The sequence below is a fragment of the Fulmarus glacialis genome, unplaced genomic scaffold (genome assembly GCF_000690835.1).
Source record: "Fulmarus glacialis isolate BGI_N327 unplaced genomic scaffold, ASM69083v1 scaffold16813, whole genome shotgun sequence".
NCBI classification, from domain to species: Eukaryota; Metazoa; Chordata; class Aves; order Procellariiformes; family Procellariidae; genus Fulmarus; species Fulmarus glacialis.
Window position 1 is genome coordinate 15,129 of NW_009201316.1, and position 26,101 is coordinate 41,229.

A 26,101-nucleotide genomic window follows, 5' to 3' on the forward strand; every position below is an offset into this window, starting at 1 on the left:
AAATTGGCAAAGTGATTCTGTGCCAAATACAGAAAAAAAAAAAAAATCACATTTACCGTTTTCACAAGGCCATAAGGGCAGAAGCAGAGCAACAAAGTGGTAATATTTAGATTCAAATCTTACTTTCATTTGGAAACAGGTTAGTTCAATGACATTAAAACCAAAACAAAAAAAGTTGCAGCATGGCATTCCTCTCCTTCCTTAGTATGCTTGAAGAAAAAGATGGCTAATTATTTAAGTCAATTATAGTTTACATAAAACACAACATAAAAGCAAGACACACCAACAGTCAAAGGATAGCAGAGGATCTGTGTCCCTGAATTATATCCACACTGTGACAGGATACAAGTGTACTGTTTATAGAAAAATATGTTCAACATTTAATGAACTATACTTTGAACTCTCCTAGGCCAACTTTGCAACAGAAGCTGTAATTTTAACTTTTTTCCACAGTATTTTTTAGTATTTGTTGTTTGTGGGCTAATTATTTTTTTATGCTAAAGAACAGTGACAAAATTAACCATCCTTTTCATCTATGCTCTCTCTTTACTTTTATCTTTATTTTTATTCTTTTGATCTGTCATCCAGTTGCCAGGGATTCAAATCTCATTAAGTCAGCATTTTATAATTCCATGTTAAGAAATACAATCATTTCAACTTGGGATAGTACTTTAAGTCACTTCAATTAAGTATTTGCTTGGGAATTGGTCCAGGAGATGAAGTCAACTTAATCCAGTTTTACAATCTACACTTGGAATAGAACAGATGAAATGTAAATAATTACTGAAATGTTGCCTTCATTCTGCGCAGTGTGTCCTGAATTTTTCGAGAATGTTTTTCTGCTGGTATCTGATGGAAGTTGGCACAGTTGTCAGCTGCCAAGGCAGAAATGTCTGCATCTTTAAAACGAGTTATTCTTTGTCTGAGGTAAGACTGCAGCTTGAAATCTGGTGTATATGTATAAGGATTCTCTTGGAATGCATGAACTTGGCTCACAACTTTTGCAATGTTTCTTGAAAGAGAATATGGGAAAAAAGATTAGTTTGTTTTGCTGCTGATACCCCCCTACGGGTAGAAAACCCCAAAAACCAAACCCCCACACTTTAAAGGAAATTCGAAGGCATTGAGCATTCTCTTCTATAGTATACGTCCCTTTAGTTAGATATCAAAATGACTGAAACTATTTAAACTGCTAACTGTGGAATGTTGCATTAGCTCTCATTACCCCGTTAGACGAATATTCTACTTTAAAAAGTTAGGTAACACACATACATAATTAAAATAATCACCTAAGTTTAGTCCACTTGTGAGCTCCATTTGTCATTGTGAATCCTCCAGTTTCAAGTTGTTGGACATGCATAGCCAAAACATGGGCTGATGGAATTGTTGGAAGTGTTTTGAATCTTTCTCCTTCCATCAAGCACAAGCTGTCGCTTTTTAAAAACACCTAGTTTAAAAATGCACACAGATAAATCCCGCGTTAAGTATTGGGGCAGGTTTTACAAGAAGTTCTCCACTTCATGTGTTTAGCACTACATATTTATTTGTCATGAATTTTAACTTCTGGCACTGAATTTGAAGACAACACTATGAATTAATCTGGTGGCAAACATTTTAAAGTACAGAAATAAAGAAAGTAACTTTAATCAAAAGATACTTCATACATAATTTTTAATTGTTCTAAATCACAGCCAAAATTACATTTTAGAACTTGACTCTATGATTCAAAATTGGATAGCTCAGTAAGAGAATGCCTGTGGTAAAATAAACATTTAAGATTTTTAAAAACAGATTACAGCCACAAAGTTCCTGCAGAAATCATCAGAAAAAAGTGTATCTAATGTCCTAACTTGCTTTGAAATTTCTTTCTTGTTTTTTAGTCACACAGGATACATTTTTGAGAAATACTGAGATGAAAGTTAATGTAAACTCTCAGATTAAGAGTCAACAGTTTTAAATCAAATTAAAATCTCCCTCATAATACAAAGTAGTAATTATGGCTTTCATCCTGCAGAGGCAGCCATTTAAGCAGATCTTGCATCTTATCCAACCCCAAAGAAGTACTTTTACATTAAAGACTTTATACTATACCTCAACAGCCTTGAGTTCCTCCACTATTTCAGCTACTTTTGCAGGTAAAATTTTCCAGGCCTTACAATAAAACAAAATATATTTTTGTTTTTCACATTAATGTCCATATTGGAACAAGATTATGTTAAGCAAAATAGTTACAGAACAGAGTCCCAAACTTACTGGTAACTGTCGTACAATAAGATTTTCCAAGCCTGCTAGGATTTGCATTGCAGTAGCAAAATTTCTTTGCTCATAGCAGCATTTTGCTATAAGAAGAAATTTTGATAACAAGCTCACCTGCAGCTGAAAAAAAAAAAATTAAGATATACTATATATATAAAAAAAATTAAGATATACTAAATATATATAGTAAATCTACATAATAAAATTAAATGAGAAGGACGAAAGAGAGATGCATTTTCTTTTTGAATTTGTTATCAAAATTGTTGACTTTAGTAATATTTTCCTCCAACACAAAGTTTTTCCGTCATCGAGGTGTCCTTGTTAAAGTCTGACAACTATTCTCCTCAGGCAACCCATTTCTTACATTCTATTAGGTTTTGACACCTGCTACTACGAAACATCCAAGACATCCGAGACCCTCCTTGTGACAAACCAAATTGTTAACTGCCCACTCATAGGTGTATTTCAGAATATTTCTTGCAGCTTTGCTGCACAGCAAATTATACACAAGAACAAATAAATAACCATTTCATAATTAATAATACAATGAAACAATAACGAACCTTAGACGTGTGACATGTTACAATTTCAGCAGCAACCCAGGTGCTGATACTGTCTGCATTTCTTAATAATTGTAGAAGGTACTGGTCTTGTATGCACTTTGACAGAAAGAGATTACACACTTTAAGTGAAAGTGCCTCAGTAGAAACAGCTCTATGGAGAGAATGAAAAAAAAAGGCAAAAATAATTCATGCTGACTTTGGATTTTCAAACAAAATCTTGATTGTGAAGATGCCAACTTCTAACAATTTAAAATAATTTTGCAGCGCTTGCAGTCTTGATTTTAAAATCTTTTACAAAGTACATAGTGAGTACATTGTTACTTTTTCTTCCTTATAATTACAAGATAATTATATGTGATTACACGAGAGGCATATGCAGTATGCATTCTGTACATAAAGACACCTTCACCACTTCTTACTGAATAAAACAAACCATCCAATCTGACACAAAATAACAGCCAGAAAACCAAAGTCATTAAAAAATGCAGCCATGTAAGAAATCGAGCCTGATACCTAGTAGCACCACACAGTTCGTTTCCCATGCCTGAACTGCAAACCAGTATAAACCAGCTGATTTAGTCTCTGCCATTTAACAATCTGTAAAGGATGAGCTGCTTCAGGTGTTCATTCCCTATCCTTAGACAGAAAAGTCTACTACAGGTAGTGCAATTAACAAGTACTAATTAGAAGCTAGCTGAATCCACTGAGTATGTAAGAAGTAGACCACAATAAAATATAATTAGGTCCATGTGGCTGGATGAAAACATTAATTACCATTGGGCAAGTAATTTAAATAAGTTGGTAACCACTCTAATAACTATAGGAAAATTCTTACGTATTTGTGAATACTGATACTTCATCTACCTAACAGTACAGAATAAACATTGCACAGAGAGGTTGTGGAGTCCCCATCCACATTCAGAACCCAACTGCACATGATCCTGGGCAGCCTGCTCTAGCTGACCTTGCTCAAGGCAGGGGGGTTGGACTACACGGTCTTGAGAGGTCTTTTCCAACCTCATCTATTCTGTGATTCTGTAACGGTCATTGAGATTTTATATACATATACACAGGCGTTACCAAGTAGCCTGTTTCAAAAACCATTACAATTTTTTCCAACAAAAATAAAACCTCTGAAGCAACCCCCCCCCAACCACAAGTCATCAGAAATATTTTGGTCTGACCCACTTTAGATTTCAAAGAAATCACCTTGCAAATGTGCTCTACCACATACACATGTATAAAATCTCCTGAAATTCAAAAATTCATGTAAACAGACTATCCAGTCTGTCAAAAAGACATTAAGTATTTAGAATGTTTCTCTCTTCATGGAAGTATTAAAGGTATAACACAGTAAGTTATTGTGCATCAACAGAATAGAAGGGCAGTTAAAACAAGCCACTTACTTTTGGACAGCAACACATTTGTCTTTAACACCAAGTGCTCTTGAATTTAGAAAGTGCACTGGATGACATTTACGAAATACTTCCTAAGCAAAAAGAGCAAGATACATCTGTTGTTAGATCTAGCAGTTCTAAAATGCTCAGGGATAAAAATGACAAAGGTTCCCCCTCCGCGCCTTCAGCAAATTTATCAGAGGGATCACGGCCTAAGAATAGAATTAGCCATTCTAAATTTTACTATAGAGATTTCAAGAGAAAATCAGGTTATTTTAATTCAAAGTCTTATGAAATAGTATGAAATAAGCTTGAAACAGGGTGGGAAATGGTAGAGAAAGGAGGCTGAGTATAAAGTAAGAAGAGAGATATTATTTGTACTTCCAAGTAAACCTAGTCCTTTGTACCTGTTGCAGTAATGTCAGCTGACAACAAAGCTGTTGCGCACTGTATTCTATTAAGAGATATGGTCCCACTTCATCTGCTTTCGCAAAGGAGGCTGGGAATTCTTCTGTAAAACTGTTATAGCATGGCTTTGGCAAAACTGATGGAATAGTGTATAGTCGCTCTCTCTGATATTGTGCAATTGGTCCCATGCCTTTGGTAAGCTTCCAGTTAAAGTTCTGTAGAAAAAAAATATGTAAAGCTACAACTTCTCTAAAGCGAACATTATGTCTCCCCTTGATTTAACTTTCTGGAATATTTTGTTAGAGAAACACCTTTATGGATGCAAAACTCTTCAGCTAATATTCAAGGTTAGCCCAGATGCTAATTGGTTTATTCAACATTGCTATTTTAAGCTAATATAATACAGTTGATGAGTCTGAGCAGGAAGTTACCAGATCTCAATCAACAATCAAAACTTCTGTGTATTCAAGCTTGCTGCCATAAAATAGTTTATATTCTGAAGTTTTATATTTTATGTTTTACTTCTTACTATCTCTTACTATTTCTTGTACTCTTTTCCCTTAGAATCAAACAGCCCTTTCCAAAGAAATATTTGTTTTTCCATTCTTTTCCCTTCTTCCACCTTCCAGTATCACTACGATGCAGTGACAATAAAAGAAGTCTATGTTTTCTCTATTCTGCTTGCCCTTTATTGGTTGAATCCCCAGTATACCTCATGGAATTCTGCACCTTTATCAAGAGGCTGATTCTAAATTCAACTTGCACGTTACTTATACATTTGACTTCCACATGCCATTTTGGTCGCTCTGTAGAGAGATCTTTTTTCAGGAAAAGCCTACAGTATGCTCCAGCTTCTGGGGTTACTTTTCACTAGCACACTATATGAACCAGTAAATACAGACAAAAGTTCAGACAAGTTTTTGCTACAAGCTTTGAAGCTCTAGCAGGAAACTCCTCACACCCCACTGTTTGCCTATATTTATAGACTTACAAAGATATATGTCTAATAAAAAATAGTAATATTTGACAAGGGGGAAGATGTTTCCTAGTGACTATGAGTCACATGCTAGTATTAAGGATGAAGAGTTCAACTCTTCTGAAAATTTTGATTATCTGATCTATTACTACTGAAACAGCTGACGGATGCATTTAAGGCTTAAGATGACTTCCACAGTTATAGAATTGTTTAGGCCTTAGATACTTTCAAAAGAAAATTTAAAATGCAGGTACATAAATTTTACTAAATCACGGTCTAAATGCTAAGATGGATACTCTAGTTTTTGTCAGAAAATAATAGATGAAATGTGCTCCATATACTGCAGTCTGAAGAAAACACGTGCCTTTCTGGAAACATCTTCTGAGAGCTTTTTACATAGAGAATGTAATGTTTTTCTATCCTCCTCGCCCTCCTCTTCACATTGGTCCGTGCTGGAGCACTGATGAGCACTGCCACTTTTCCTGGCAGAAGCATCCTCAAGCAATGACAACAAGCGCTCACCATAGCCATTTAATGGAGCAACCTGTAAATGCAAAACAGGTTAACAGAATATTGAACTAAATTTCCCATAAGCAAGACACAATATATTTGTAAGATTCATGTCTGTCCAAAACCAGACATATTGAACATAGCTGTCAAAGATAGCATTATTTTTCTTTTACTTTATTTTAATTGTAATTAGGACAGTTTTTTGTAATAACAATCTTACATATACCATAACTGACTTAAATTGATTTTTTTTTTCCCTTAAAGCTTCTACTGAAATTATGACTTACCTTGGAAGAAATAAATTCTTTTAGGGTACACAGAAGATCAGTATTTGTTGCAAAGTCTACACTGTAGCAGTCTTCAATCCAAGCCTGCAGGATGTAGAAACTGCGGTTACATATTTTGGTAAGTGATGTGGAAGGATCCAGGCTTGCACTGGTGAGAAGAAAAAGGCACTTATTTCACCAAAATTGATATCCAATTCCAATTTAAAAGTAAGTGTTGAAAAAAACCACAAGTATTATTTGGTATTGATTGTACTATCTTAAATTCTTATGTTTCTTGTCTCTAGAATCCATGGCTCTATGGCAACAAAGCTGTGGTTGTACTTACAACCCATCACTGAACAACTGGCAAAAGTAAGACTCAGATTCAGAAGAAAAAAGAAGTAAGCACATTGTCAAATATACCACTTGCTCTAGTTTCACTCTCACTTGTCAAGAGAGTCTTACAAAAACAAACATCAAAATTCAATTTAATTAAGTAGTTGTATTCAGAAACAGCTATTTGCCATTGGGGGAAAAAGTCAATTGTGCTTTGATAATATTTTTCACAGGAAATTACTGTACCTGGATAAAGTGCTGCTGATTCTATCAAGAAGAAACTGCAAAAATTCTTCTTGTGTGCAGAAATAGCGAAATGTGTAGAGAAACTGCTGTACATAACCTTCTAAAAATGCATTTCTGTGAAGCACAAGAAAAACTTCAGACAAGCAAGAACACAATTTCTTCTCGCATTAGAGTACAGCAACAGCAAAAAAAAAAATCCTCAAAATAACAGGAATTAGTAGGGATTTTAAACTCTCAAGCTTGACATAAAACCTTGATTCCTTTTTATTTTATTTTTACACATCAAATATTGTGATTTCCAACACTGAAAGCATAATTTCTTTTAAAAAAAGTTTCTCTACTTGCAATTTTGTGAAGAATCACTTTGACATTTCTATTATTATCAAAAGTTACATTCTAAATAGTATGGAAGAACATATTTCATTTTCATATTTAATTTTCTTTTTTCTGTCATCTCACTTGATGTTGTTTTGAAAGATTTTTATTATAATAACAGCATAAAAAGTAGAAACTTTAAGCAAGAAAATATTTCCTGTAGCTCTAACTAGAGCTGTAGTTGCTTTAACAACAGAATATACTTACTACACACACATTAAAAATGAGTGTGTTTTAATTTTTCATCTATACACAGACACACTCTCAAGGTCAAAACACAGGTTAATTGTCATGTCTTCCTGATGGCTTATGGCTAATCATGAAAGTTTGGGTTTGATGAATATGGAAGCTCTAATTTCAAAATAATTTGTTCACTTTGTGCAAAATATTAACTACCAGGAAAAGCAGCACTCAGGATAAGTAACTGGGTCTCAGATTCAGGATGAACTGGGAAAAGTAAGTTTCCCTCAGTAAGTTTGCAGATGACACCAAATTGGGCCGGAGTGTTGATCTGCTCGAGGGTAGGAAGGCTCTGCAGAGGGACCTGGACAGGCTGAATCAATGGGCCAAGGCCAATTGTATGAGGTTTTACAAGGCCAAGTGCCGGGTCCTGCACTTCGGTCACAACAACCCCATGCAACGCTATGGGTTTAGGGAAGAGTGGCTGGAAAGCTGCCCAGTAGAAAAAGACCTGGGGGTGCTGGTTGACAGCTGGCTGAACATGAGCTGGCAGTGTGCCCAGGTGGCCAAGAAGGCCAACGGCATCCTGGCCTGTATCAGAAATAGTGTGACCAGCAGGATTAGGACGGTGATCGTGCCCCTGTACTCAGCACTGGTGAAGCCGCACCTCAAATACTGTGTTCAGTTTTGGGCCCCTCACTACAAGAAGGACATTGAGGTGCTGGAGTGTGTCCAGAGAAGGGCAAAGAAGCTGGTGAAGGGTCTGGAGAACAAGTCTTATGAGGAGCGGCTAAGGGAACTGGACTGCTTAACCTGGAGAAGAGGAGGCTGAGGGGAGACCTTATTGTGCTCTACAACTACCTGAAAGGAGGTTGTAGCGAGGTGGGTGTTGGTCTCTTCTCCCAAGTAACTTGTGATAGGATGAGAGGAAATGGCCTCAAGTTGCACCAAGGGAGGTTTACATTGGACATTAGGAGAAATTTCTTTACTGAAAGAGTGGTCAAGCCTTGGAACAGGCTGCCCAGGGAAGTGGTTGAGTCACTATCCCTGGAAGTATTTAAAAGATGTGTAGATGAGGTGCTTAGGGACATGGTTTAGTGGGCATGGTAGTGTTGGGTTGACGGTTGGACTCGATGATCTTAGTGGTCTTTTCCAACCTTAATGATTCTATGATTTTATGAAGTAGCTGGGAGAAAGTTGCTCCTTCTACAGTGGCACAAGTCTGATGGAGTCTCTCAGGCAGTTTCCATCCTTCATACTATTATGGCTCAGGTACCTTAAAACAACACTGCCCTCATCCTAGTTGAAGGTTAAAGGACATCTTTGTCCCCATTTAAGCCCTGAGATAAGCCTGCATCTTGATCAGTCCCAAGGACTGGGGCAATGATACGTAAAACATAACCTATATATTTTCACATCCAGACCCTACTAATAAGAATTATCAAATTATATGTTCTGAAGAATTGTTATACTGCTGGCAGTAACATAAAGCCTTGATTCCATGGCAACTATCAGAGCAAAACCTCAAATAAGTAAAGGATAAAAAAGTTTAAAGTTACTAGTTTTTGATTCAGTATTAAATGCTTTGAGTTTTAATCAAATCCAAACTTAGCAGTTTGCTTATTACTTATCAGACTGTCTTTTGCCATTTCCATGCCCATTTCTGTAAATAAGTCTTCATAGAAATAACATTAAACTTGATACAAGAGAGGAGAATTTATGCAATGTCGAGTAACTAGGATTTATCACGGAGACTATTTTTTCCTGAATTAACAACTATGCCTCAACCCACTCCCAATTAAGGATGTGCAAAATATACTATACCTAGAATATAAACAAGCCATTAAACCAAGTGGTGTACCAGCCTGCAGAACTCTTATTGCATTTTGATTATTACATTGGTGTTTCTCTGTGTTATAGTAAAGAAGCAATGACGACTCATCCGTAGGTGCGACATCCACAGTGTCAGTTCTCCTGTTGTGAATGACTGTAGGCAGCACACAGGATTCCACACCCCACTGCTCTGCATACATGATCTGCTCAAAGATGCAAAGCCATGAAAAAATAAAATGTAGGAAAATAAAGAGGGAAATCCAAAATCCACAAGATGCAGTCAACTCAACTTAAAGCCAAATCGCTTTTCACACAATTGTTTTTTTTCCTTTTTAAACAATACTAATATCAATTACCTTTATTATAATGATTTTTTTTAGATCCTACTTAATTTGGCACTTTCATTTCACGTTTCATATACTGACTTGAGCAGCCAACTACACTGATGCAGTAATGAAATGACAAATGAAACACAAGCAAAATAAAGTCTGACTTGCCTGCACGTATTTCTTCACCAGTTCAAGAAACTGCACTTTTGATTTCATCTCCTGTAGCTGTCCTCTCAATTTGGGCAACATAGATTTAGTTTCATGATCTTTAGATTTAAAACACATAGCATAAGAACATCAGTGATTCTGATTTACAGAAAAAAATCCTTACAAGTACTACGCACCCCTTTCATTACTGGCAAGTTGCTGTAATCTTACCTTTGCTTCTTCTTTCTTTCTGCAATAGTTTCTGGTAAAACGTTATGGTCTTTCTGTAATTTTTTGTCTCCATCATTAGCAATTGTTCTAGTTCCTATTTAAACAGAAAAAGGATTCTGATCAGAATGGTAAATGCAAGGTTCTAGTAGGAAACTAAAGTTTCAGAAGAGAATTATTTTGTATGAAAAAAGGAACATCTAAACATACAAGAATACATTAACCAGGAAAAACTACCTTTCACACCTGTGCTTACAGGCAAGTTACAGCAGGCATCACCTGTCCCCAGAAAAGCATTTGTTACGCCACGGTTCTACAGCTTAAGAACTGGGGCTGGTTTGTGTACGATGAGACTGCATTGAAATTTGTCTGAATCCATTTATATAAATATGCCTTTAGTTATAATTGTACTTATCTGGTTGTTTGCAAGAGCATTTTTAAAAGTTACACTCAGAAGTCATCCAGAATTAAAAGTGAAGGGTTCTGAAATCAGTGCAGACCCCAGAAATGCTCTGTTAAACAGCTCACCTATATTTGCAGCAAGAAATGAATGTTTGACTGAAAGCAATGGTTTCCAAACAAGTATAATTACATTAAATTATACAACCAGGTCAGAAGGCAGACAGGAGGGCTGCTCTATAAATAAAGGACATATCAATTTTGAAGTTCAGCTTACATATTTTATACTTACGCATTTTACATAATTGAAAAAATAAACTAAATTTCTTTAGAATTATATAACAATGGATAGAAATGAAAGTATATCGGGCTTCTCACAATAATATCAAATTTAATGTAAACATTTATATTTGTTTGCATATCAAAGGTTTCATTATTTTACCAACCAATGAAAATGGGCCATCCACTTTGGGTTCAGCTTCTGATTTATTATGAAACAATAAACATGATGTATGCTGTGTTTTATAAAAGTGGTGGCTTTTGCACTTGGGTCCTAAGCTAACTACCAGTGACCCAGTTACATGAAACAGCATTTTAAATGGAGTAAGTTCACTGAATGCAGGAGACAGGACTCCCACAAGCAGAGTGATCAGGAAACACATAGCTCAGAGCTAACATATCAAACAACAGATTGGTAAATAGGTTAGCTTTAATGGGATAGACTTACTAGAAATTAATTTGAGTTTGAGAAAAACCTGTCACTGTTTTTCAGAAAAGCTCAAAACATAGTTCATTAGCAGCAAGAGTCACAAAAGCCCTGTGGATTTTTAAAAGACTTATCACCACACAGGCACCACATAGAGAACAGCGAAAGCACAGAAAAGCTATTATCCAGATTCTGAATTGGAAACTGCTTGCTTTTACTTAAAGGTTTGCTTCATCTATTAAAGTGAAACCAAGTTGATTAAGAGACTATGAACACAGAAAGGGAATCGGAAAGATTTGGAACCTGATAGACAGAAGTGGTTTGTCCCTTAAATAACTTCAGGTGAGTAACAATGAAGTCAGTAGCAAATTCCCAGTCTATTCCACAATATCTTCCATTTTAGGTAGGTTTAGAATATAAACATTTTTGATGAAGCTATACATTGAATTGTTCTGCTCCCTCTGAAGTACATTTAATTTGTCAGGACACTTTTCTATAGAACATCCCTTAGTCTAGGGAACAAAGTAATGATAGAGTGACTTTGTTTACTTGGAAAAATTGCAAATTCCAATCTGCCCTTGAAGTGTAAGTTTTTTACATGCTGAAAGGTGGCTCCAACAAAGGATGCTGAATATTGGCAGAAGGGAAAGGAAAAGAGAAAAGGAATGGGAAAGGGAAAACTCTGGCCAGAATATGCAAAACTTGCGCTAGAAACCTCCTAGTCACAGCTTGGGTGCACTGAAGTTTGGTGGAGGCTCTTACAAGTAGCTTATGAGATCTGGGGGATAACTGAAACCTAGTGTGGGCAAAGAGCAAAAGGGCAAAGGCTGAGGGTGAAGGCTTGGGGCTGGAAGAGAACCGAAGCCAGCTTATCAGACTACAGAAAAAAAGCTCTTCTCATTGTGAGGGCAGACTTAGACATCGCCCCGGAGAAATGGCAGCCCTGGCAGCTGCCTTCCCTTCTTGCTCTGCTGCAAGGACGTGGTTTGGTTTGCCTGGATGCGCTCTGTATGAGGTTACAAAATCAGCAGCTCCTGGACTAGAGGTGATATGAGGCAGGGGACATATACTTGCTTGCCTAAGGACTAACTTTTCTAAGTGTAGATTAACCTTTGCTAACCTTAAGAACCGCAATGAACTATATGATAAGCACTTACACAGTAAAGCATTAATTATTTTTATGACATTTGAAAGTGTCACCTTGATCCATAAATTTTTTTTTTATCATATTCCTTCCAAACATAAAAGTACATATTACCATTTTTTAAAAATCATAATAGCTTGATTAATCCTATTGTTAATATTGTTAATCATATAAAAAATGTTTTACTTTTTGCATCTTATTAAATCACAACCTATCTAAGGTGCAGACAATACCCAACAGGTTCCAGCAGAAAAATACAGAAGTTAATTATTTTTATGGCAGAATATTTAGTTCTGTCATAAATATAATTACACGTTCTGGCACTCAAGAGTTTCTCAGAACCTGCATGTTCTCAAACCTACTTACAGGTATACAAAATTAAAAAAACTAAATAAATTCAATTGCATTTAGCTTTAGAAGGTGAATAAAGAAACACTTGAATCATATGAATATTTTCATGGGAGAGATAAGTGTATTAATGAGATGTATATGTCTCCAAAACTGTAATTTGTTGTGTGGTTAGACTCTTATTCAGTACTCGGTTCCAGTTGCAGACTAGACCTGAACTGAGCAAGCAGACCTATCCCTATGAAAGGGTCGTGCCACTAATTCAGGACAAATGTAGTCAAGGTCAAATGTCTAACTATCTTTAAACATTCACTCTTTGAAATAGCAACTCCTAATCACTGCTTTAGCACACTTTACCACAAAGCTGTAGAATCAGCTCAACTTTATTACTGACTTTTTAAAAATCTGTCAGAGACCTGGGGCAAAAAGTACGTTGATAAAATCCTTGCCAGACAATGAAAACTAGACTACAGCTAATCAAGGAACTGGTTTCTGAAATAAAACTGGTTAACAGATGATTTAAACAAGGAAGGATAGGGTGGAGACAAACAGCTCTACCTTGCAAGAGAGGCAGAACTTCCCTCCAGCAACTCAAACCACCTTCCTGCTTGAAACAGCCACTTACAAGCCTTCCTTTGGACTTTGTAGTCCTCCTGGACTGGTTATGGGACACACATTTTCTCTACTAGATTTTACAGTGAGAAGTTGGCAACTAGAAAAATTAACTTTTTTGAGTTTCTACTTTGGCAGAAAACTCATGTTCATTTTCACATTGAGTCTATTTTATTTTCCCAGTATTTTTTGGTTCAGACAGTGCATCATTCCCTTGGAATCTGCACAGCTCTTATTCGTTGTTTACACATTAACAGTGTTAACACTTCATAAATGCCAAGGATTAATGACCACATTTATTTTCTAAATAAATGTAATCCAAGTATAACATGTATAAGTGTTCATATTATCACAAAAAACTCGCTGAAAGCACTTTGCTGTACAAGTACAGCTGTTGGCTACCTCCAAGTACAATACACAAGGACTTACAAATGTTAAATCCTACCCCTATCGATGGTACCAGCAACATCCATATTGTTCAAAATGAGGTATGAACTGGTCTTTGTCAGCTGCTGGTATGGAGATTAAAATCATGCTATACGTTTTCACAGTTGATTTGTAGTGTTTGGTTTGATGAATCAGACAGTAGAGACAGCAGAAAGAAGTGGGGTAGAGCTGCTTATCACCTACGTGTTGATAACTCATTGTCTTACAACTAAGAATCATCGTCTCCTGACTGCTGCAATAGCAGAAAAATAAATTTCAGTTTCATATTTTTTCCCTATCTTTCTTATATATACTGACCAGTTAAAACTTGTAACAGTTCATCTTGTTTCAACAATATTGCTAATAGTTTATTTCAGAAATTGTCATGACTGATGGAGTTTGGAAAAACAGCAGGATTTTAGGAAGGTTTTCTTTGCTCAGGTTAGATGTTCAAGATTGCTGCAGTCGGATCATTATGATTCTGTAAGTTTTTAAACACATTTGGAAGAAGCTGGGTTTCACAGAAAGTCAGTGTTGTAGTAACACCAGCAGAAAGATTAAAGTTGTTGATGCTATGGTAGTGAAAGAAATAAAAATAGTCACGAGACCAAAAAGTAACCGATATTTTAAACTAGTCGGTGTTGAATTTGTACTAACAAGTCTCTTTAAAAGCATTTTTAATTAAAAAAATATGAAAGAACATTTAATACAATATTATTTAAAATATTTTTAAGATTATATACCTGAATATTCTAGTATGCCAAGACTTTTTTATATAAACAGTATAACAGAGAATATACGTATCTGCACATACATGCTTTTTTGTGAAAATTAACTTTTGCAATGCATTCAAAACATTTCTATGCCGCACAAGAGTATTTAATCTTCTGTTAACCTTCTTCTCTGAAGAAAATGGTGGAATATAAAATGAATTTGACTTCATAATTGAAGATGACAGTTTATAATTGTATTCCTTGTAACTTGGACACAAAGGCATCTCACAAATTAGGAAGACTATTTATATAAGATACCAAGCTCCTATTGTCTACAAATAATTATTTTATTCTTGTTTGTCCACCTGGCCTCATATGCAGTCCAGATCACATACATTATTTCTGCATTACTGAGACAGAATAAGATTAGAGTCTAATTCTTGTCCAGCTATTAAGATTTCACACTAATTTTAGATAACATAAGGAAGATTAGTTCACTTATCCTCAGAGTAGTATGCAGTTTCCTCAGCTATTGGAATGTGCGTTCTCTTGCTCTCTAAATGAATTGTTTACGAATTGCTAAACTGAATGAATTGCACTTTGTATCAATAGTAAACTTCCTCCAGTGGAATGTACTGGGCATGAACACAATACAACTGTCTACAGAGATACCTCATGACTATTTTCCCCCAGACTCTTGTATGATTATAGGGTTCACCAAGTTCTTATGTATTAATGCGTATAGTAGCAATGTATAATAGTACGCATTAATTTCATAAGCAAATTCCAAAGCAGACTGTAAGCACCATAAATCTTGTTTCATTTTTGTTGTATGCTGTTAAATAGGGAAAAAAATTGCCAAGAACTCAGAAGTTAATTCATCCTTTTGAATCAAACTAAATTGCTGAGTAGTCTGTAAAATCTCAAAGTAAAACAGACTTCCTGTTGAAACAGGAAAAAATCTATTTAGATGCTTATGAAAACTCCTTACTCGTTCTTCAGTCACGAATTAGTCCTTCAAGTAAGGGAGCTTATGCAAGCCTGTTTTTCTCTAGCTGGCATGCTTACACAGGATTAAACAGTCCTATAGGATTAGAAATAGGAATTTTTGAGTAGATGGAAATTTTTGAGAGTGACAGTCCTGAAAACCTTTTGTTTTAAATTTTTATTTATTTATTTTTATACAAACCAATAGTAGGCCAAGTTTCTCATGCTATTTTCTCCTATAGACTTACACCTGAACATTAAGGAGCAAAAAAAAAAAGTAGAACATCCTCAGTGGTTCAGGCTTTAACTTGCCTAATGACAGAAAAATAGTTATGTATTTTTACCGGAAACTGAAGTGAGGTCACAGTGCTTCAAAAAATGATTGTAAATACCTCCATTAGGATTTAAACTGGCTATCTGGAAACAAAGAAGTCTAGAACATGTTTTCAGCTGTTTGTCAAGCTCACTTAAAAAATAAAGCAACAAATTCAACTAACTGCCCATAGTAAGGAAATCCACAAGAGCAGTGCAACTCCTGCTTCATCTTTATTAAACATATATCTGGCAGAAACAATAAGGATACACAGACGAGACAACTAACCATTCTCAGGGACACAAAAAGATTCCAGGTATCCCTATACTAACAGGTCTTCCAGTGTTAATAACTCATTTACTTAAATTTTTCCTTTTCCTTCTCATGAACCAGCTCCAACTATATTGATTTCTACAGTTTCATGTATTATCCTTACTCTGTGGCTTTGGACTTGAAATTATCTACAAAAATATTTACAAACTGAAGCTTGTTATAGATAGATACGCAAATGTAAAAATTAAGTAAATGTGATCAATATGATCCTTCAGGGAATGGAAGACCTTGCTAATCTAAAACAACCCACCTCCGTACCCATGCTCCCCCATGCCCCCCCAAGCTGCTTAAAAGGCACAAGGCTGCATTCATCATGATGATTAGCTGTCTCCAAGAGAAGATGTGAGCAAATAACTGCCATTCTGCTGGCAAACAGTGAGAAGCTGCTAGGGAATTCACCATGACCAAGGAAAAGGGCTTAGAGCACATGACAAGGAGGACCTCTTGAGAGCTTGTGATACACACCAGCCATAGCCATTCTTAGCTCTTTTCTATATTACCACCATGGGGCTGGTGCATATGGCAGACGGTAGTTTTCTGATCAACTTCAGGAAGAGATGATGGGTTGTAGGTCAGTGATTATCAATTTCGTGTCAGTGCTCTTTATTTTGGCATACTACCCTTTACCCTGCTTTATTGATAAGACATCACAAATTTTGAGGATTTTAAAACACTTAAGAGTCAGTATTTAAAAGAAGAAAGGGGGTTTCAACTCACTATAACACAATAAATATCATACTTTTAACTAGCAAGTAAAGAGGTATCTTAATGATTTTAAATCAATATACTCACCACTTTTTTAGCATCTATATTTTGTGACTCACTTGAATTACGCTTTCCAAGGTTTTTCATGTAATTATGCACTTCTGAATCAAAACATTCAGCTCCATAAAATGCACTGCTCCAACCAGGACTACAGCTATGAAAGTCAGGTAGATTGGGAGACACAAGGTAGCTGTTTCCAGCTATCTTTATTATGGTCTCTTCCTCTGGCTCTATATTTTCTTCTGTAAAGCCTGGACCAATATAACAGCCATTGCTTTGTAAACATTGCCCCTTTTTTTCTGTAGGGATAGCATTCTGCAGCCTCAATTCTTTTTTGAAATTATCCGAAGGTGACTCATCAAAATCCATTTGAGCTAATGATGTATTTATCATAGGCTCAGCCTTCACATCAAAGGTTGCTTCTCCTTCTCCTAAAGAGGGTGTATGGGGGGGAAAGAAATAATGGTCATGTGCTGTGATGCATGCTTTGTTGAACTTAAACACTACACATACAAAATACAGTTATGAGACTACCTATGCCCTCTAACAGTAGTGTTAGATGCTTATTTTGGCTCTGTGCTTTCGTTTTCTCAACTACACATTGTAAAATGATAAAGGTTAAAGACATTTCAGAACTCTTAAGCTTTGGTCAATACATTTCTGAAAATTACAAAATATGTTCTGTGCATATACAAAGCATTTAAACAAAGCATAGTACAGAAGCTTTAAAACAAAAGTTAAATATGTCAGACCTCTGCACACATTAGTAAAAAGCTTAGCTCTTGAGATTTTTTCCATCCATAAGTCTTGAAGCTTTTATTCGATACATAGAGGGCCCCAAAGGGGACCCAGATGTTAAACTTTCTACTCCTACAGGACTCAGTCCCTTGAGCTATGATGGGACTCCTTTGCAGTTGTAATGGCTACTACCAACCTTGAGGGACTGAGGTGACAGTCAAAGGTTGGTATGATGTTGACAGGAGCTTTTACGCCTGCCAGAAATCTCCCTTTTCACTTGAGCAGCCCTCCAGGACTTAGATATGCCACTGTGGAGTCAAACGGACCTAAATTACTGGTGCAAAGAAATCACACACCCCACGGGAAAGTCTGGCTCTACATTTGCAATCATTCTGAGCCAAAAAGGAAAATTGTAACATAGAATGACAGCAGTCAAGTGCAAACTTACAAATTTATGTTTTGCCATAAAAATTAACAATGTAGGGGTATAAGCTGTTCTGTAAAGAACACACGGTTTAACTTTGTTAAAACCAGAGAAGTAACCAAGTTTAAATGCTGAAACTTGGCTGAATTATCTTGAAAAAAAAATGAAATATTGATACAACAGCAACCAAATACAACCTGTCCATGAATACACCAAGCCTAGAATGGGTAATGGTTTTGTTATAATAATGGGATTTACAGTCCCAGCTCAGTTTTGAGTTCAGTTACTGAAAGATGAAATATTTTGTAAACCTTCAATCACAAAGTATGCCAGGAAAAATGCAAAACCCCCACTGAAGAAGTACAAATAAACAATCCACCAATATAACCTCAATGACTGCCCTGAAATGTACTGTCCTGTACCCAAGTTTGTGATCAAAAGGCAAAACTATCTTGATTAACAAATCATTTGACCCACTGTTCATTTTGCTATATATCTTTAAAAAGGCACTTCAGTGGATAGAATAGGGAAGTGGAGGAATTTGTAGGAGAGAGGTAAAGACTATTCTTTTTTACCTGTTTGTGAAAACTCTCTTGATGAATAGTTAAAAATGCCCATTTAAATCCAAAAGCAATTCAGTTTCTAGATTTCTCTACAATTCTCTTCTCCAGAATATATAAATAATTTTATTGTCAACACCATTTTTTATTTTAATACATTTTATTTATTTTACTGCCTAATTTTGTTTTAATTCTGATAAGTGAACAAAGAAGGACCAGGTCTGTTGCACAGTCATCCTTCAATCAATCCTCAATTTCTTCAGTAACACCTAAGGAGTCATAAGCATTTTCTAAGCTCTCCTCTCTGCCTATGTTGCATGGAGCTGACTCAGTATGACTGTCCCCCTTCCCTCTCCCTACTTTAAAGCATGCCACCAGAACATCTACTGGATGAACATAAGAAAACCACATGTAGCAGTTAGGATTTTGGGAGTTTTTCAACAGACACAGCTGTGAAAATAAAACTAAGTAAAAGTAAATGAAATAGGCATCCCCCTCAATGACATTCGGTCATATGTAAGCTTCATATAAAAGACAACAGGTCCCCAAGGCATTGATAATGTTCAGATTCACTGATAATGTTCGTAAGTGCTAAGGTGGGTGTTTTCCTGAAGACACACTCAAAGTGCTAATGTCTCAAAACTTGTGTCATTGATAGATTCCTAGCACACACAAAGATCTAGAAAGTCCCTTCTCACCCTCACTGCTTGCCAAAAAGCTATCAGATTTCTTCAGATCTTGGAATACCATGCCACACTTTGAATCATGTGCCTCAGTTATGCTGAAAATACAAGAAGATTAGGAAAAATTAATGTTTCATATGCTTTTATATTTATATCAGTAAAATGAGATCTTACAAATGACTCTACCATGTATGCAAAGGGTTTCATAGCATTTATCTACCTCCTGAAGTTTGCATGTTCAGCTTCAGTTGTTATTTTACATGAAAAAAATGTTCAAATGGACATTAAAGAACACTGAGTAAGAGACAGAGATTTTCCTTTACAGTATTTGGCAAAATTCCAACAAAAGTATCAGAACACATACAAACAGAAGGCATAACTGCAGGCATAACTTAGATTGCAAATTACTGTAATGGGTTTTTCACTCAGGATTCAACCTCTGAAAAACAGTCTGACTCTAAGTCATCCCTAATAAGAATAATCATAATTTTAAGTCAAAGAAGGTAACAATTGAAACCTGCTATATTCTTTGTCTAAAGAATGTTAAGCAAGCAGTGTCTCAGAGAGATTCTGAGGCAGTTCTTGCTTGTGCTCTAAAAGCTAGACCTGTATTTTTATACTGGATAATAAACGATTATTTCCTTTTCACTCCTGCTTTCAAAAGCTTTGGTTTGTAACAAAAGTTCGTATAGAGGATGACCTCTTCATATATCTCAGCAATTCAGCTGCAACAGCTCAAGTTTCTTGTACCATAACATTCAACTCTGGGGAATTAAAAGCCTAACCTCCAACCAGTTTTCAATGGCTCCTTAAAAATCCCAACCCAAATGGGAAATAGGCCAGCATGTCAGGGTCTGATATCTGGAGGTCGTAGTCTATTCTCTCTGAAACTTGCTGTAGGGATAATACATCTTTTAATACTGAAGTTTTTCTAGATCGTATCTACCAAGCTTCTTTGTCAAAGCTTCCAATTTGTAGTTCCAGACCACGACAGACAAAGAAAACACACACAACTTCCACATATAAATTGATTACTGTTTACAATAGCTTTCAGTAAGAAATTTTTATAAGTACATTGCATTTGGAGGCTGCAATAAAACACAAATGCTATTTATTATTTTTCAAGTAAATATGTCATTGAAGATGAAACAGTAAAAATGAGAAATCAAGCTGGTGTTTTCTCACTTAACAGGCTACTTACAAAAGATTGCCAGGAGGAACATTGAGTCAAACTAAATCAGTTAAGTAAAACATTTCTAGCAAAGCTAAATTAATTTCCTTGTTCTTAGGCGTGAATAGAACAAAAGGATGTATAAAGAACTCAACTCAAACAGAATAAGCAAACTGAATAGTAAGAAAAATATATTTCACTTCTGATTGAACAGCCTCTTTCTAACAAGACTATGAAGCTCTCCATCAATGGTTGAAAACAATATTGATCAGAATTAGGTCTCCATAATTCAGCTATCCTAAGACGGAGTTACAGACAAGCTTAATAGAAAATATTTTCTGCTAAGCCACTAAGCACTCTTTGCTATGGGGAAGGCCATGAAGTATCTAATAGACTGGGAAATTAACAGTTGGCAGGAAACAAGTAAAGATACCTGAAGAGAAGCAGCATATCCTTTCCTGCTTCTAGAAAGTAGGGAGGAAAGCATTAAATTGAACTGTAAGAAGGAAAATGTTCAAAATACCTACCATAAATGTGCAGGTCTTTCTCCATTTACTACCTGATAGAGATTCTCCAGTAATTTTTCATCCCAGTAGAGGTCACAAAACTTCTCACAAATTGCATCAGAGAACATACCAAACTTAATTTCCTTTAAGTTTAAAATGAAGTTACCTTGTTTAAAAAAAGAAAAAAGAAACAAAAAAAAAAAGAGAGAGAAAAAAGACATTAGTAACAATATACTTACACATCAATGATAATAATATACAGAAGAAAACGTACATACCCATATCAAAAACTTCAACTCCATTCTCTAGATAGCCATCAAATGCAAACTCATCTTGTATAAGATGAACCACTTTTTGTAGTAAAGTGTCACTTGTGCTGTTCTGCTGGGGCAGGACTTCCACATCAAAGAGATGAGAATTGTCTTGATACACTGAGGGACATGGTGTGTGTTCTTGTTCAGTGAAAATATTGTCTACACTGGTAGCACACCCAATTTCTTGGCAGTTGGTTTGAATAACTGGGTTGCTTTTGCCAAATTTGTTCTGTGTACTAGTAGTCTCACAGTTTTGCACTTTGTAAAGGGAGGCGGCATTTTCTGCTTGCATGCTCATTTTATAACTTGCAATGGTACTTGAAAGTAGCACTGGCAAACTCTGATAGCAATCATAAGCAATTCTTGAACGAAGAGGTTTATTTGGTATTTGCTCTGATACAGCTAAATGTACTGGCACAAATGTCAAAACTCTTTTCTCTGAGTCCTGTTTGAGAATGATGTTATTTATATGAAGAAAATTAGGAGATGTAGGGCAAGCTAAGGAGTTTGAAGGAACTTTAGATAAAATGCTTTTTTCCTGTAGAATATGTGAGGAATCAGATGGTGATGGTAATGTAACTATAGAAGTAAATGCATTGCCTGACTTTTGCTCTTCTGAAGATATCTGGGATGAGTGGCCTGGAACTTGTAAATCACACTCAGGTATTTCAGGTGCAGTTTCAACAACATCTGTGTCCTCAGTACCATAACTTTTAGAGTCTTCTATATATCCTAATTTGTTATGGTCAATGTGTTTTTCTTTTCTTGTTTCTTTCTTGAATTGCTCAGAAACTGGTGTGTGAACCTCTCTGAAAAGAAGCAAAGAATTTTTTTGAGGACAATTCCAGTAGACTTAACAATGAAGTCTTAAGTTTAACTTATTCTGGTTTAGGATATACTAACTTTGTTATATTTGCATTTTGTTGCAGAATAATAGGCTTAAAGTGAGTTGCAGGAGAAGTGAATGCAACAGGTAATGTAGCTTTCTCACAATTTAGAGAAATCTGGCATGGTACTGGTCCTTTAACTGCTACAAGTTTACTTTCACTGGTAATAGGCACAAATCCTAAAAACAAAACCACAGAAAGATGAATGATATGTAAAATATAAATGCAAGGTAAATAACAATAAAATTAGATAGAAAAAATAATTGTATACCTGAATGAAAAAATCTTACATGGAGAACTTATCTAGAGAATATTAAAAAAGTAAACATGTCAAAGAGTCAGACTGCTTACCTAGACTTGACTCTGAAGGGTCCATTTCATGGCTTTCATTTTTAAATTCAAAAGCAACATGATCTTGAGAAGAGATTACTTCTTCCTCAACAGCCTAACAATAAAAATTAAACTCCAAACTGAATTTATTAGCATTTTCTTTTTTAAAATTCTGCTCAGCACATTACTTAAAAAAAAAAACCTAACCCCATACAAACCTAGAGTTTTAGGATTTTCAATTTCTGTAATCTGCAAAGCAGCAACTTAGTCATGCCGAGGTGGAGAATTAAAACAAATGACACACAAAACTCTAAGGACTGGTAGAACTGTTTAGAAATCTTGGTAACCCTCTGTTTCAAATCAGAACTTTTAGGTAATCAAAGTTTTGAACAAAGTCAGTTCCATGGATTGACTGAACGCTGTGTCAATTACATATTAATGTCTTCCATTTTGATAAGAGGAGTGGTAAATGAAAGAGGGATTATGAAATTAAGTCACTGGTTCTTCTTATTTCTGAGCTCTCACCCATGCAGATTGTGGAGTCAGGGCACCAAAATCTGGGGAGTGACCACTCCAACAGCAAGAACTAGAAAAAAGCCATACTTAAAGACTACTTGAAAATTAAAAAAAAAAAAAAAAAAAAAGAGAGAGAACAAATTTAACTATACTTGCAGAGGCCGAAAAATCATACTGGAATACAATTTACAGAATTAATTGAAAAAACGTAGAGAATTAAAAAAGGTGGCACTCTTACCTTAAAGACGGATTTATTCAACAATGCCAAAATATTTTTGCTGTTTATACCTTGTTCAAGTAAGTAACGATTGCATGTCTAAAAAAAAAAAAAAACACCACATAATTTTCAGTCAGTAAATAAGTTTTCAATCAAGTGAGGTAATCTTGGACAAGGACAAAGTCAAGATAGTCAATTAGAAGTAATCTAAGTTTAGGAAGTCTTATGAACCTATTCCAAGTACCTTATTGACAGTTTCAATATAAATTAAAAACACACCCCTCTGTGTCCTAGGGAGGTAACTTTAAAAACAAACTCCAAAGTGACTGGTTATCATATAATTAGATATCAGGCTATTACAAAAAATAAATTAATATTTTGATATTCAAATCACTAAAATGAGACTTTAGACACAACTAAATTTCACATAAAATTGCTTAAATCTAGTAACCTTAATTGCATCAGCTAGAGAAGGTCTTTCTTCAGGGTTTCTTCTTGCCATATCCAGAAGAAGTTTTTTTAATTTTCTTGGCAATGCTAGTTTGTGACTCGGTGCAACACTGTATTTTGCAGCCATCCACAGAACTGCAGCAACACCATAAATGCACACCTGTTGGTATAACATAAGAGACAGGAAAGATGTAAACAGACCAAAACAAGCTTCTACTTCAAAACCAATTCCAGCAAATTATCCAAAAATTCCCCTCATTCCCTGCAAAAAAAATAATGACTAGAGCTTCCAAAGTACAGATCACATTTGGCTTTTGAAGATGCTGATGAAAATCCCAGCCCACTTAAAAAACTAGCTGTTATGTACGTAGGGCCAAGAATAGTAGCTAATTTTCTACTGTTGGAACAAGAGACATAATTTGTCTTATCTTTTGTCTCAGAAAATTATTTGGGAAAAAAGTGGTTTTAGAACCATTTTGAAGAATTCCTTTCTCATGTAAAAACTTAGATTGCTGCAAGCCTTAGAGTCCTGTACAACCTGGCCAGCTGCAATTTACTTAAAAAAGGTCATGATAATTCAGGAAGTAAATGGCACATAGTAATTACAAGCTAGCCAGTACAAGTAATATTTACAGAGAAGATTACACCTATCAGAAGAACGAGGTACTGTATATTTATTTTAGCAATTATTGTGCTACCTGCAGCTAGACCAACTGAAGTTGCCATGAGGGACCTTGAAAAGTACTTGATCTTCACAAGCTTTCTTGTTTTATTTGAAGAATTATAATTTTCAGACAGAGACAGATTTAGTCTACTTAATGCTTAGTTTACATATGTTAGCATGTACTACAAATGCAATTTTGACAAAGGTAAAGCACCATGCTTCTTCACATTGCCTCCGAAAGGTGTTAAAAAGGCTCAAGGGACAGAAACCGAAGCACAGTACTAAATAATATGGTCCTATAAAACAATGTTTTCTAGCACTCTTTTGAGCAAAGTGAATAGCAATGAACGCAACGTAACAAGGAAGTTCGCTATAAAGAAAATAACCTGTGAACCATCTGAACTGTTGAACAGTTATTGTGTCTGCCACTACACAGCCCTGATTCCCACACCAAATTCTAACTAAATGTTCATAACAACCAAAAAGTTACACAAGTATCAGGAAAAAGTCAAAAATCCAGGTCAGCTTATTCTATATATAATGTAGAAAAACAAGGAAAAAAGACTACTTCAGATTTTCTAAAGAAAAAGAATAAAGCATAAAGACTTTAGGATTATTAATTTCTACTGTATGGTGGAACTGCTGTATTATATTTCAGGGTTAGTTTAAGCTTCTGAAGCCTTTGAAAAACCTGCACGTTGGATCAAAGCAGTTTAAGAAGAAAGAGCAACTTTAAAGAAGACGATATATAAACATTTTCTAGTTACAGATAATTTTACAGAAAGTCAAACTCGGTCTTGAGTAGATTTTTAATGAAGGTTTTTTTTTCTGATTCATGACTATTATGTCTAATTTTAAGGAATGCATGGGGTACAAGGTACATATTAGCTAACTTCTTTTCTTGTTACATAATAGAAAGGTACCACAAATTCTGTTTTCCCGACTCTTAAGATTACTGTGGTATAGTTTGCAATTCAGATGCAATTGCAGTGGAGACAAATACTCACCTGCTATTTATTAACATTTTTATCATCTTTGGTCTGAGAGGTCCTTATGGCTTATACTTATAGCAAAGCTCTAGGAAAACTGTATTGTAAGAGACATAATTCATTGTGTTCCCATAGTAAAAATATTTTGACAGTGTTTTTTTATCCAATCTTCCAAATGCGTGTCCAGAGAAGGGCAACGAAGCTGGTGAAGGGTCTAGAGAACAAGTCTTATGAGGAGTGGCTGAGGGAACTGGGGCTGTTTAGCCTGGAGAAGAGGAGGCTGAGGGGAGACCTCATCGCGCTCTACAACTACCTGAAAGGAGGTTGTAGCGAGGTGGGGGTTGGTCTCTTCTCCCAAGTAACAAGCGATAGGACGAGAGGAAATGGCCTCAAGTTGCACCAAGGGAGGTTTAGACTGGACATTAGGAAAAACTTCTTTAATGAAAGAGTGGTCAGGCCTTGGAACAGGCTGCCCAGGGAAGTGGTAGAGTCACCATCCCTGGAAGTATTTAAAAGACGTGTAGATGAGGCGCTTAGGGACCTGGTTTAGTGGGCATGGTGGTGTTGGGTTAACAGTTGGACTTGATGGTCTTAGAGGTCTTTTCCAACCTTAATGATTCTATGATTCTATGATTTTATGATTCTATGAAATGAGATTAATGTTTGGGCTTTAGCCTAGACAGTCTAAAACATTGATCTTAGTGTGACGTCCAGAACATCAAAACCTGACTTCAAAGTCTGTCTTACTGCTAACAAACTGAAAATAATTAAGCCTTATGGAAAACTATTGAATAACAGATTTTTGGCAGTTACTCCAACAATTTTGGAAGGCAAAATTATTTTTTAGAAGCAACTA

The 26,101-nt window shown here is 35.7% G+C and overlaps 1 protein-coding gene across 1 annotated transcript in view; it reads right to left on the bottom strand.

The window, feature by feature from the left end:
• Positions 1 to 583: 583 nt before the first annotated feature.
• The window catches only part of KNDC1 (kinase non-catalytic C-lobe domain (KIND) containing 1), a gene marked incomplete at its 5' end in the record, with an annotated part of 61,603 nt that continues 36,085 nt past the window's right edge, over positions 584 to 26,101 (bottom strand). Inside the window, 21 exons of the mRNA XM_009573910.1 lie at positions 584 to 1,012; positions 1,290 to 1,447; positions 2,092 to 2,151; positions 2,254 to 2,376; positions 2,820 to 2,970; positions 4,226 to 4,308; positions 4,624 to 4,839; positions 5,965 to 6,144; positions 6,398 to 6,545; positions 6,959 to 7,072; positions 9,338 to 9,549; positions 9,844 to 9,941; positions 10,054 to 10,147; positions 16,824 to 17,227; positions 19,217 to 19,299; positions 20,900 to 21,044; positions 21,157 to 22,001; positions 22,096 to 22,258; positions 22,431 to 22,524; positions 23,164 to 23,241; positions 23,594 to 23,752. Coding sequence (XP_009572205.1) covers positions 781 to 1,012; positions 1,290 to 1,447; positions 2,092 to 2,151; positions 2,254 to 2,376; positions 2,820 to 2,970; positions 4,226 to 4,308; positions 4,624 to 4,839; positions 5,965 to 6,144; positions 6,398 to 6,545; positions 6,959 to 7,072; positions 9,338 to 9,549; positions 9,844 to 9,941; positions 10,054 to 10,147; positions 16,824 to 17,227; positions 19,217 to 19,299; positions 20,900 to 21,044; positions 21,157 to 22,001; positions 22,096 to 22,258; positions 22,431 to 22,524; positions 23,164 to 23,241; positions 23,594 to 23,752 — 3,840 coding nt within the window. The remainder of the gene's footprint in view (positions 1,013 to 1,289; positions 1,448 to 2,091; positions 2,152 to 2,253; positions 2,377 to 2,819; positions 2,971 to 4,225; positions 4,309 to 4,623; positions 4,840 to 5,964; positions 6,145 to 6,397; positions 6,546 to 6,958; positions 7,073 to 9,337; positions 9,550 to 9,843; positions 9,942 to 10,053; positions 10,148 to 16,823; positions 17,228 to 19,216; positions 19,300 to 20,899; positions 21,045 to 21,156; positions 22,002 to 22,095; positions 22,259 to 22,430; positions 22,525 to 23,163; positions 23,242 to 23,593; positions 23,753 to 26,101) is intronic.